General features: G+C 49.3%; 1 protein-coding gene across 1 annotated transcript in view; it reads right to left on the bottom strand.

Moving 5' to 3' along the window:
- SLC24A3 (solute carrier family 24 member 3) overlaps positions 1-13,508 on the bottom strand; it is a gene marked incomplete at its 3' end in the record, with an annotated part of 445,609 nt that overhangs the window by 164,679 nt on the left and 267,422 nt on the right. The window contains exon 3 of the mRNA XM_080716323.1: positions 11,698-11,774. Coding sequence (XP_080572449.1) covers positions 11,698-11,774 — 77 coding nt within the window. The remainder of the gene's footprint in view (positions 1-11,697; positions 11,775-13,508) is intronic.

Raw genomic sequence — 13,508 nt, 5'->3', positions numbered from 1 at the left:
GACAACAATAATGACTAGAACTGATAATTACTGAGCAAGTACTAAGTTCCTGGTCTTTCTCTGAGCATCTGCACAGATTGATTTATTTAATCCGCACCCAGCAAACCCTACGAAGCAGATGGCACTGTATTATACTCATTTTATAGGAAAAACAAGACACTCAGAAGAAAAGTAACTTGCGCCTTTATTGTAGGTAGTGATGCACCTAAAAGTGGTTCTGCTGAGACATGAGCCTGGGTGGCCCAACTCTAAACATGCACCTTCTCCCTGCCATGCTGTGTTGACCTTCTGATGATGGGATTTCCAGACGAGAGTCCCGAGCCACGTGTGGTGTGGACATTGCTTCAAGAAATGGGTCTGGTGCTGGTACAGCTAGGTTGGGATTGCAAGGGAACTGATGGGACCAACAATTCACTTAGATGGCCACTCTCTGGGCAAGGGGTGACCACAGACCGACTCAGGGTAAAACCAGTTAACATAAGATGTAAGCTCACATCTTCTCCTGCTTGGCATGTGCTAGGCACTGGAGTAGGCATGAGTTACAATGCTCTCTCTTAGCCATCTCTACGGGGTAGGTACCAGCCTCAGACCCACACACAGGGAAATTGAGGCGCACAGCATGCAGGTCACTCATGGCTTAGATGGGGCTTTAACCTTTGACCATCAGGTGAATCCTGCAAGATGGTGGCAAATGGATAGGAATTGCCAAGTACTAAGTCAGACAGTGATAGAGAGGACACAGCAGGAAACAGGCTCTGGGAGGAGGCAGCCCTTTGCTGTCATGGCTCATGGGCCGTGAGTGTGTGAACAGAACAGGAAAAGCCCTGTGGAAGGGGCAGTAGGGTAGAACCGCACAGCTGGGCAAGGGCGCACCCCGCTCCACTGTTGAAAGAAAGGACACCTTTTCCTGGCCCCTCCTCCACCCCCAAGTTTCCAGGTTAGTTCAGATGCTGTGGAGAGGTACTGGGCATCTGCCCAGACAATCTGGCTCTGTGGATTCGTGGAGAACCCAGTGGCATCTGTGTCTGCTTCCGAGAATGGAGAGGTGGGAGAAGACCCCAAAGAAGCAGCTGGCCAGCCGGGCTCTGCAGGCTGAACTCAAGCTGTGGGCAAGAGCACAAGTTCAGTTCTACTTGGGGTGGCCCTGTGGGCCAGATCTGTTGGCAGACGCTGTCTGTGCCTGTCTTGATCCCTGGGCACTCATGTTCCCGAGCCCCCCCACCCCCCACTCACTCACACAAGGCTGTCTACTTGCCTGGAAGCTTTAGGAGATGCAGAGAGGTCAGGACCTCTAGCAGTCCTCAGCCAGCCCTGCAGGAGTTGCTGGATAAGTACCCGGGGCCCCAGCACCCAGGCTGGGATAGTGAGAGACAGGCGGTCGCCACACTCTGGCTGTTCCCTGGTGGGATGAAGCTCTCTGCCCTGTCCCTTTTCTATTGGCTGCCTTCCTTCTCTGCCTCAGTTTCCCTAGGGCACTTCCTGGCTTCATCTTGGAAGGAAGCACCAGCCCTGGACTCCTGCCTCAGGGGAGCTAGCCTCGGACAGGGTCTTGGCTACAGGAGATCTTCTGTTATAAATCCTAGAAGGAAAAAATATGATCCCTGGAGACACTGATTTTGGAACACACTACCTATCTAGGTTCCCAGGGTGGAGACGGTTTTTGTTATAAAGTCAGGGGTTTTCGTTAAACTTGAAAACCTTATTGGGAGTCGTTGTATTATACCAGGAATGTCGGATGGGGGTGGAGAGGGAAGGAAAGACAGCTAGGACACGTAATAATGATAACAACAACGATGACAGCAACAGCTAGCTCAAGTTCCGGCCGGATGGCATTTACTGGAAAGTCTCAAGGCCTGGCAAGCACAGGTCTGCGTCGTACTGACAGGAGGAGTGGGGTGTCTTCTGATAATTAGAGCATTTGGTTGACCATTTTATCCAGAATGACTTGTTGAATATTTACTGAAGAATGGTACTTTCTTTTGCTTTTTTTTTTCCCCCTTTTGATGGTGGTGGTGGTACTGGAGGCTGAATCCACGGGAGGGAGCTCTACTTCTGAGCTATTTCCCAGCCCTGTTTTATTCTTTATTTTGAAGGGGATCTAATTTACAGTGTGCTGTTCTGAAACCTGGATCCTTCCGTGTCTGTTACCCTCACAGGATTACAGGCGTCTGCCACTACCTCTGGCTAGAAGACCAGTTTTTTAAAAAATTTTTTTAAATTGGTGCATTGTAATCATACATCACATTGGAATACAAGACTTGAGAGGATATACAAGCACACATCATCCAATTAGCCCTCATCCAGTCCCTATCCCATTCCCTCCCCCTCCCTGGATCCCATGCTTGTTTGGTGATTAACTTTGATACATATGTTTATGTACCTCCTGAGTTTTAAAGAGACTCCATCCTCCCCTATTCCATACCCTCTGATTGGTCACCTTAATTGCTTCACTATAGGGCCCTTTCTATAGCTCGACCTCTTCCTGTTGCCCCTTTCCTCCTAGTTATTGTTGATTAGGGGAAGCATCTGATTTATATTTTCTGCGATATTTCTCTGTGCATGCCGCGTTGCAATTACTGATCCCACTCTTGACGGCCCCAGTAATGGCCTGGCTACCCGGTGGACTGATCCAGACCTCGCTGGCTCAAGCAGCGGCCTTGCCTCATGGGAGGCCCTGGTTCTGATCTCACTGGCCCTGACACCAGCCTAACCCCTCAGCTGGCTCCGATCCTGGCCTCGGAGGCCCCAGGAGTGGCCTTGCCTCAAAGAAGGCTCCGATGCCGGCCATTTAGAAGACCAGTTTTTTTAAGTTATGATACGAAAAACCCCAATAGTGGTACCTCACTCTTGACTTGGCTTTTTTTTTTAACTTATATTTCTCAGTGGAAAAATGCTCCCATAAATTGTAAATAATCTATAGATATCTATTAGAGTTTGCCTCTGATTGGCAATACCATCTCAGGGGAACATATCAAGTTTATTTACTATATAGAATTTAAAAATAAAAATAAAATTTTGGAGAGGGGAACAGGTGGACCACATAATAAGTCAGACAAACAAGATGAGGAGGGGCGTACAGCAGGCCGCAGGTGTCTGGTCTCCATCGGCAAACATTTGGTGTCTAAGCAATGTGCATGCTCTCTACTACAAGGGAAAAATGAATTAAGCAAAATTCTCTTTCTACCTCCTGTATTTGGGGCTTTCATGAGGCCGAATTTGAAGCTTGTCTACCTCAAAGCCCATTCCTCAGATGATGTTCTATCTCACCTTGGGTTCAGGACATGAACGAACGTGCTGACAGCTCAACTCATGGCAGACTGTTTTCTCTGGGTGTTTGGAAAAGACTGGATCTTGGAATTTTGCATCTCCTGTGAGTTCCTGGGTTTTATGGGGGTGATTGCATCATATGAATGGTGGTAAGCCTGTTCCCTGGAAGCAGAACTTGACGCCAGAACTGGGGTGTAACTCATTGAGTTGGGCGGTGTAGTGATCCTAGGAAGTGTTGGGGTGAGCTGGGAAATCAGGCAAGAGAGGGTGGACCCCAACACTGTGTTGCCAAAGTAAGGCACTGGGGTCCCACCTGCGCTCGCTCAGCCAGGGGACTCTGGGAGACAAGGCAGAACTTGTGTTTCAGTCAGTCCAACCGAGGCACCAGGGAACTGAGATATTTTGCCCTTAGCAAACTCCTCTCTGTCAGGGGTATCGATTTCCTGGCACTTAGGGGATGACCTACATCCTGGGAGAATGGGATTTGGGGACCAAAAAAGCCCAGAATTGCAAGGAGCTGTGGGAAATGGGTTGGGCACTTACAATCAGGCTGCTTACTGGGCGTGTGATCCATTCAGTGCCAGGCGCTTTGGATGCCTGCTTTCAGGTATGCCTTAGAGCAACCAGACGAGGTGGGCGGTACTGGTGTGTGTGTGTGTGTGTGTGTGTGTGTGTGTGTGTGTGTGTGTGTGTGTGTGACTGGAAATGGAGCCTAGGGACATTCTACTTCTGAGCTAACCCCCAGCCCCATTTTATTTTATTTTGAAACAGGCTCTCTCTAAGTTACTACACACTGGCCTCAACCCTGCAATCCTGCTGTTCCAGGCTCCCAAGTATTGGCATTATAGGCAGGCACCAACCACCTCTAGTTGGTGCTGTTTGAGTCTCCAGGGGAAGATGAGGGAACTGAGGCTCAGCACAGCACAACGACTTGCCCATGACCACAGGATAGTAAGTGGGACTCAAGTGGGTGTCATTTAAAATGCATACTCTAGGCTGGGCGTGGTGACACATGTCAGTGATTCTAGTGCTTGGAAGATTGAGACAGAGGACCACAGGTTCAAAACTAGCCTCCACACTTTAGGGAAACAGAGAAGTAAAATAGGGCTGGGGGTGTAGCTTGGAGGTAGAATGCCTCTGGGTTCAATGCTTAGTACAAAGAAAGAAAAAGAGAGAGAGGGAGAGGGAGAGAATAAGAGAGAAAGAAAGGGAGGAAGGGGAGGAGAGGGGAAAGGAGGAGAAAGTATAAAAGAAAAAAGGAAAGAAGGAAGAAAGAAGAAAGAGAAGAGGACACCTTCTGGTTTGACATTGGTCCTCTGAATTAAGTCTCATGAGCAAGGAGGCAAGGCAGAGCCTTAAGATGGATCTATCGAAACATGGTAATTTACTGTCTTTGTGCTAATCCTCTCTGGACACCAGTTTTAGCTTTGTGTTGACACTGACAAATTAAGGCCAGGCTCAGCACTTTTCCAAGAGTAAACAGCACATTCCACAAGCTGTTCTAATCATTTTTCTCTTCCAGGGCGAAATCCCTTAACTAAACACGTCTGCCCAGAGAATGAGTTGTTTCCGGGACCTCTCTAACCACGTTGCGCAGGTCCCCGCAACTCCCAGGGCCCCTTGGCTAAATTCTCTTCTAATGTTTTTACTGATGCTATTGTTAGTGGGTTTTTAATTCATTTAATTTTCAGAAAATTTGTTGTTACTTTATAAAAATGCTACTGATATTTGAATGTTGATTTTGTATGCTGCAACTTTGTTGAATTTGTTTAGTGTTTTTCTTTTTTTTGGTAATATCTTTAGGCTTTTCTATAGATGAGACTATGCCATCAGAAGGCAATTTCACTTCTTTTCTTCCTAGTTTATAGTTAGGAATGATGTATTATGTATCTCTAATTGCTAGGAGATTGGATTTTATTTTTTTATTTTGGGGTTCTGGGGATCAAACCCAGGGCCTCTCACTTGCTAAGAAAGCGCTGTGCCACTGAGCTACACACCCTGTCCCAAAGAGTGATATTTAAATGTTCTTGATATAAAAAATTATAAGTATATGGGGTGATATAATAGTTACTTAGCTCAATTTGGTTATTTTACAATGTATATATGTATTGAAATATCACATTGTACCCTATGGGTATGTACATGTATCTCTCCTCTCCTCCTCCTCCTCTATCTCCTCCTCCTCCTCCTCCTCTATCTCCTCCTCCTCCTCCTCCTCCTCCTCCTCCTCCTCCTCCTCCTCCTCCTCCTCCTCCTCTTCCTCCTCCTCCTTCTCCTCCATCATTGGCAGGCCTTCTAGAGTAACCCCTAGCCATATGCGACATTTAAATTTACACTAACGAAAACAAAATGTCAGCTCCACGGTCTCACTAGCCACTTCGAGGACTCAGTAGCCACCTGTGGCCAGTGACTACTGTATTGGATGTTGCAGAGAGAGAACAGTGCCGTCCATAGAGAAGCTGTTGCATGACAGCGGTGTTCTGTAGGGGGAAGTTGAGTTCCAAGTCAGAGACAGGAGGGTAGCCTTGGAAGGCAGACACATCCCGGACCTGGACGAGAGTTTTGATACAGGAGCTGGGACAGGTGAAGCTGGGGAGGGGTCTTCTCCACCTCCTGCTGGGACCTGGGTCTTCTCTCTCCTAAGAATTATCTATTGTATAAACTGCTTTCTTCTTTAGTTCTTCACAAAACAATCTAAGCCCAGGGCAGTTATACCAAGGGAAATCATTCCTTCAGATATTAAAATTTAATGACAAACATAACAGAAAATGACATCCTTTAGGGAAATCCCTTCCAGAGCAAAGCTCCTCCCTCCTCCCCAGGACTGAAAGGGGACACTTAGAGTCAGGGAGCCTCTCCCCTGTGGGACCCAGGCACGCTCAGCCTTGAGCTTCTTTGAAAACACATCCCAAGGAATCTTCACTCTTACTGGGGGTGGGCAGGTGGGTCCTGGAGCTGAGACTCCCCCCTCTGGAGCTGCCCACCCTCCTGGCCTCTGAGAGTAAACGTTATTCAGTCTTGTTGACAGGCGAAAACCTGATTCACGGGAGGTCAACTCGTGGGCTGGTGACGCAGGACCAGGAAAAACTTAAAGTATGATGGGCCAATGCAAGGCTTCTGTGGGCGCAGAAATGGAGTGGTTAGGAAGGGCAGGGCGGCGCAGGTGTCCCAAAGACCACAAAGGTAGTCAGGGCCAGGGCAGGAACAGATCTGGAGCTTCAGAGAAAACAAAGGTACTGTGCACAGGGAGGGAGGGAAACAGGGTGATGAGCTGAGCACTCTATCTGGGTAAAAGTGAGGAAACCAGGAACCTGCAAACCATGACATAAGGGAGAGGATGCCAGGACAGCCTCCCTCCCTGACCCCGCCCATCACACCCCCCCTCTGCTGTCCCAGGGGCTTTCTCCCCAGGATGGTGTGTTCTTCTGCAGCTCTGGGGAGGAAGGAGATCACAATGGGATCCCAGGGCAGAAATTAGCCGATTCTTAAACCTAAAAGCTGATCGAGAATACACGAGAATATGGATAGAAGCGTCTACAGTGAGTTATCCCAATTCCCAGGCAGGATTAACTCCCTGGGGTGGGGCAGAAAAAATGTGTGGGTAGGGGTTGAGGACACCAGGGGAGGCCACCAACCCTGGGATAAACAGGACAAATCCCTAGACACCAGCACATGGGGCAGCTGAAACACTGACCCCAACAGACCCGCTTGCCGTTCCCAGGGCATCTCCATCTGGGGAAGCCCTGTCCTGATGTGGCATCCTGCCTGCACCTCTAGAATGACCCGCCCTGGGTGGAACCCACCGTCTTTATTGCATGCAAGCCCCTAACAGGCATTGGACCCGCTTTAGGACATGAAGACACACACTAGAACATCCTCACTGTTTTTTTTTTTTCTTTCTCTTTTTTGGTAGTCCTGGGGATCAAACCCAGGGTCCTCATGCTTGCAGGTCAAGCGCTCCACCCCTGAGCCACACCTCCATCCATCTCATTGATATTTCTTTCCCAGGCATAGCCACTGACCAAAATGGACTGCTGAACTGGTGAGCACCCTTGCTCCTACACAGACCCACCTAGCACAAGCTTGCCTAATAAGGGGTAGAAAATCATTTTCAAGTGTATGGTACTTTATACTTCTGCGCACACAAGCACGTAAGAGTTTCTGATTTCCAGGAGAGAGGAATTACATTAAATAGGGAGAAGAGACTCCAAATAGGATGAACACTTTTGAAAGCTGACAAGGTGCGCCAAGAACACGTGTTACTGCCCTGAGTCTGATCTATCAAGGAGAGAAAACTGCCCACATTCATTTGAGAAAGAATTTTATTTATTTATTTATTTATTTATTTATTTATTTACTTTTTGTGGTACTGGGGATGGAACCCTTCTACCTCTTGAGATACACTCCCAGACCTATTTTATATGTTTATTTGGAAACAGGGTCTCTTAATCCAGTACAGCTGGTTTCGGACCTGCGTGATCCTCCTGTCTCTGCCTCCCAAGCGCGGGGATTACAAGTGTGTGCCACCACGCCCAGCGAGAAAGAATTTTAAATATCAGTAACTGAAAGCTTATTTTACTAAATGAGCAAATGTGTAGCTTGGCTGATAATCTCAAATACTCAAGTATCTATGTCATGCAGAAAAATTAGCAAAATTTTGCAAGATATTTTAAAATCACAAACAAATCACATTTCTAGAAAATAATTCTCAGGCTTTTCCCTGTATCTGGGGCAGTCACAGTGAGTTTAGAAAGATACAAACTTCTTTACAGATAGAAAACCCTGCTTTTAATGTCTCAGTGTTATGAAAAATGGGACATAAGGGAATTTTTAAAGATAAGTGTGTTTTCTTAAGGATATTCAACGCTGATAAAACTGTGAAGATCATGGGTTTTTTTTTTATTCATAAGGGACAATCCAGGAAGAACAATTGGAAGGAATAGAATTCCCACCCCCTTTTTTTGAAGTGTAATCTCAAGGCTTAGAGATGCTGAAATCTACACAAGCAGAAAGATCCAAGAGGAAATTAAAACTATGGTGTTGGCAAATTGAGCCAAAAATGGCTGTTTCGAGTTCTACAAATCTCACTCCAAGAGGGAAGTTTTTACATGAAAGTAAAAGAGAAGCAAGCATAAACATTTGGGATTTTTTTTTAAAAAAGAAGTGTGCCGGGGATTCTGTACTCAATAAATGTTGCGGGCGTGACACCAAACTCAAAGTCCGGGGCTCAAACAGAACGGGCAGTTTGAATGTCTGTGCAGATGATAAGTTTGGTCAGGTTTCACGGGAGAATTCAAAAGCGCCTAGCATTCTGTTGAGCCCTGGGATTGGGTCCAGTTAACCTCACCAAAGAACAGCTCCACGGTTGTCTCTCAGGGGCAGGCAGGGTATCAGAACATGCCTGCTGGAACCCTCTGGCAGGAGGCCTCCCTCCTGGACCTGGATGAGGCAGACCAGCTAGTCACGGTCTAGTGGGGGCTGGATAATGTTCTGGAAGGTTCCTCACCAGGCCAGGGTGTTCCTCAGGCTGCTGGGGTCCTGGAATCCTATTCTCAGGTGGCCTTGAGCTTTGTGCTGTGGCCTGCCTGGGCCTTTCTCACCCGACAGGAGAGAAGACCTGTCACCTCCATCTATGCACGGGGCGACCTTATTTGCCCTAACCCTAGGCCAGGGGGATGGCTGGGGGATGGTGAGAGAGCCCGCTGCCCACCGCCTCTCTTGTGAGGTCTCACCCCTTCACCCTCCGTCTCTCACTCTCTACAGCCCACGCCCTGGTCCCTGCTCCTCTAGGAACTCACATCTCCAGAGCCCAGGCCATGGTACTTCCCACTCTGGCCTTCACCCCTTTTCTCTGTCCTCCTTTGGAATCTGCCTGACCCCTGCACGAGCAGCACCAGCTTGGCCCCTGATGGTGTTTTCTCTGAGCTCCTAGCATGCTGTGCCTGGCAGGTGCCGACCATAAGAGATCCTCTTTGCAAGACACGGGGTTCCTGCAGGGTGAGGCGGCTTCTAGGACACCCAGAAGGGCCCAGCCCAGCACTACCACACTGCGGGGCTGGGGAAGCGCTTTCTAGATTTTGCACACAGGACATCTGTACTTAGCTTCGTGTACTTGTGACTCAGGCACTCATCTATTTCTTGCTGGCCTCTAAGACGCCAACTGTTTGCCCTTGCCGCAGTCTTCTTACATCCAGTGAACCATTCCTGAGCATCTTGAGTGACAGGTGGAGACGATAACAGGAGCTGCTCATCCCTGTGCTCAACAAATAGTAACTGTGCATCTTCTGCTGTTTGACGTGCCACAGACGGCACCGAGGGGCTTCTCTCTTGAGGTTTTACGTCCCGGTGGGGCCCATGGTGGGCAGGGTAATGCTGGTCCTTGACCTGGGGTGCATGGGCAGGTATGCCCTAACATCTGCCTCTGCCAGGCTTAAGAGGCACCCCTGCTCTGCCCACCTGGCTCTGCCCAGGACTACATGCACGCATGTGGATCCAGGCATCAAGCTCAAGTTTGCTTTGCTTGGACTCTTCCCTCCAAAGCCCTGGGAAGGGAGTGGGCCTGCTCAAACCTCGGCAGCCTACTTGGGGCTGTTTGGGTGGAGAATTCTGGGGCTCTCTGTAACCAGGGGTGGGTTTCAAAGGGATGGATACTCATCTTGGTCCCTGGGTTTCTTGCGCCACGGATTCTAAAGCGTGGGGTGCAAGGCTGCGTCTAGCAGCATCATTAGACACAAGGACTGCAGAGCGCTAGCTAACCTGCAGGCTGATGGAGGCTCGTGTGAGGATGTGTCTGAGGGCGATGTTGCCTACTGTGGCCCACGGTGCCCATTATTTTCTGCTTTCTTGCCAGCTTTGTAATGCACTGGCACAAGAGACAGCAGACGGCTCACCAGGCACGCTGGGCTCTGCCCCTGGCCTTCCTCTGGGAAGGCGGAGATGGAGAAAGGGCCCCGGGAGCTGGCTGACGGGCGACACCACTGTCTTAGCAGAGGGTGGAAATCTCAAGACTGAGATGGAGAGGCGGCAGGGTGCTAATGGCTGCCAGAGAACTCTGGATCCCACGCAGCGCCTGGGTCTCCTCGGCCTCGCGACAGGGGAGTCTCCATGGTGCCGAAGATGGCATCTGTATTAATTGCTCAGCACAGGAGCGGAGAGGGGAGGGCTGGGAGGGCTCCAGAGTTCTAACTCATTTGGTATTTTTAGAGACTGACCCTGCTGGCAGAGACATCTCGTGCCTTCCCGCCCGCCTCTAGGTGGGATGCAAGTGGGGAAAGGGTTGTAGTGTTTATTACCTTCACTAGAAAACGAGTCTAGTTGTGGGTGGCTCGCGGGGCCAGAGAGATCGGCTCTTGTCAGAAACCACACACAGAGCAAGGGCAACAGATGTGATCCGATGGCAGAGCCCAGTGCGTGCCCACAGCTGTCTCCATACATGGGTTGAAAATTAAATTCTCTGTCTTCTCCCTGGGGTCGTGGGAGGCTCATGGTCACAACAAATATGGTGCTGTGTGACTTTGGAGCCCAAGTCACAAGAGGCCACGGGATTTCCAGCTTGCTCGCCATAAGCCCCCTCTGAGCTGCGGGGAATCGTGGCCTCGTTCAGATGCTAGGCACCGGAGCGGAGAGCCCTCTTACAAGGGGCTCCTAGAGATAGTGGCTCCAGCCCCAGCCGTCACGCTGTGCATCCAAGGCCCCAGACTACAGCATTCCCACCATCCACCACGCCCTTTCTGTTTCTGCAGCCACCTTTAGACACATCTGCGCACACCCCCCCAGACCCTCCCCCTGGTGGTGAGGCACACCCAAGACCTTGTACACCCGTGGGGCTGTACAGAAAATGCTAGAATAATGGTGGGCGCTACAAGGCCAGGGGAGGAAGAGGCTTTTCTGCTCACCTGCTCCGTGCTGGCGGCTGCGCTGGTTGCCCCTGCATTCACTAATTTAGCAAATACTCTGTCCCTACCACGTGCCACAAACGGGCACAGGAATGAGATGTGGTACACGACGAAGTCTCACTCCTCATGGGACTTAGGTGCAAAGCTGACAGTCAACAAGCAAACAACTATATAATGGCAGGGAATACGGAGACAAAGACAGGGCAGCTAGGGGATATACTGAGGCACACAGGGCAGGTCAATTAGAAAAGGGTTCCCCAGGAGGGCGGCATGTAAAATCAGGTAAACAGGGGCCACCGAGTCCGTGGACTTCAGAATCCACATTAAGATTAAGGAATGTAGACAGGACTCTTCCAGCTTGAGAACCTGTGACCTTTCAAACCGGATCCATTAGGAGATGTTCCCTCCAGCGCTCAGAGGATTTCCTCCAGACATACAGACCAGAGGGAAGACATCCGCTCCTCCGTGGGCATCTCAGCTCCCCACCCGCCTCCTGCCCGGCAGGCCCCGTGGGCAGAGGCACGGGGGTACTTACACAGAGAACGTGGAGGACCACAGCTCCTTGGCGTCTGTCCTCATTGCTGAAGATGTCACTGGGAAATTCATGCAGAGCTGCAGAAGAAAGGAAGCCAGCTCACTACACACGAACACATTCTCAGTGCAGAAGGCCGGGAACAGGGTCACGAGCTCTGGCTTTAGGTGCCTGGTTTTAATATGTGGTTCATGAATTGGGATAAGAAAAATCCTACATCTCTAAGTTTATGAAACATTGAATGGAATTCAGCATTTCCCTTAAATAAGTGTAGGGGACAAAGCACAGTAATGTCTGCAGAGCCTGAAGCCTGCTGCTACAGTAGTTTTTAACCTATAGTTGTCCCGTGGTATCCAGGCGGGGTTGGATCCAGGACTCCTGGAGGATATTAAAATAGGGACATCCTTAAGTTTTTTATGTAAAATGGTGCGTGTGTGTGTGGGGGGGGGGTATTGGGGATTGAACCCACTGGCATTTTATCTCTGAGCTCTATTCCCAGGCCTATTTTTTTTTTTTTTTGAAACAAGATCTCACTAAGTTGAGGAGGGCCTCACTAAGTTGCTGAGGCTGGCTTCGAACCTGCAGTCCTCCTATCTCAGCTTCCCAAGTACTGGGATTATAGTCATACACCACCATGCCCAGCTTAAAATATGGTTCTGATTAATGATTAATTTTCAACTTATAGTGAGTTATTGGAATATATCCTATTGTAAGTCAAAGAGCATCTATTATTTGTATATCAAAAGATCAAGATCTATACCTTAAACACATCCTATTTTCATGTGTCAATGATATCTCAATAGAGCTGTTTTAACAAAAAGAAAGGTTTATGAGCCGGGTGTGGTGGTGCACGCTTGTAATCCCAGAGTTCAGGAGGCTGAGACAAGAGGATCGTGGTTCGCGGACAGCCTCGGCTACTTTGTGAGACTCTGTTTCAAAATAAAGAATAAAAAATAAGGCTGGGGTGTAACTCAGAGGGAGAATGCCCCTGGACTCCATCCCTAGAACCACAAAAACAAGGAAGGTTCAGGTGTTTGTGTCCAGCTAATCACACTTGCTAGATGTGCACGATCTCTAGATGATAAAACGGGGTAGACAGGACTGTTGTGATCACCCCAAGTGGTTTTGTAAGCTGAGTCCATGCTAAACAGGCTGCACTCTACTGAATTCTGCCAGCCAGAGAAGAGGAAGAATGAGAGGACACTGAAGGATTTCGTCTTGGAGACCACATGAAGCTATGACAGGGAGTGGCTTCAGGGAGAAAGGTCCGTGGAAGAAGCTGGAGGTTCCTGCATCAGTGATGCACAGAAGACACACAATGGCCCCAGACTTTGTGTCCAGTGTCCAGCCCTAGCACCTGGCCTGCATTCTGCCACCAGTGTGCTTGCTGACTTGAGCAGAGACGGCAGTGTTCATGTGGGGCTTCTCCAGAGCTCTAGCCATTTCTCCCTTATCCTTCTTCCTCACCCTTCCTCTTACTTTCCCTCAACACAGATCACTCTGTGCTCTCAGGAGATGCCAGTCCAGTGCTTTCCTTTGACCATCTCTTTGAACTCACTCTGGATAAGCAAGTCTTAGCCCCAGTAACCACCCAGTGATGCCCACATCTCCTGCTCTCCCCACAAAGACCAAGTATAGGAGATATTCCCTTCTACCCTCTTTCTGAACCCCAGAGCAGCATCTCCCCAGCCCCTTGCGGGCAGGTGCCTCAAGCCAGTCTTTTCTAGCATGGTGATGAGTTTCTCTGCTTCCTGGCCTTGCTCACCCCAATTTTTGGTTCTGAGGTTGTGACAGCTGCTGTCCACATCCGTGTA

This window comes from Muscardinus avellanarius (genome assembly GCF_963383645.1).
Source record: "Muscardinus avellanarius genome assembly, chromosome: 19".
Classification (NCBI taxonomy): domain Eukaryota; kingdom Metazoa; phylum Chordata; class Mammalia; order Rodentia; family Gliridae; genus Muscardinus; species Muscardinus avellanarius.
The sequence above is the reverse complement of the archived record's forward strand: the minus strand, read 5'-3'. Positions and strand labels throughout refer to the sequence as shown.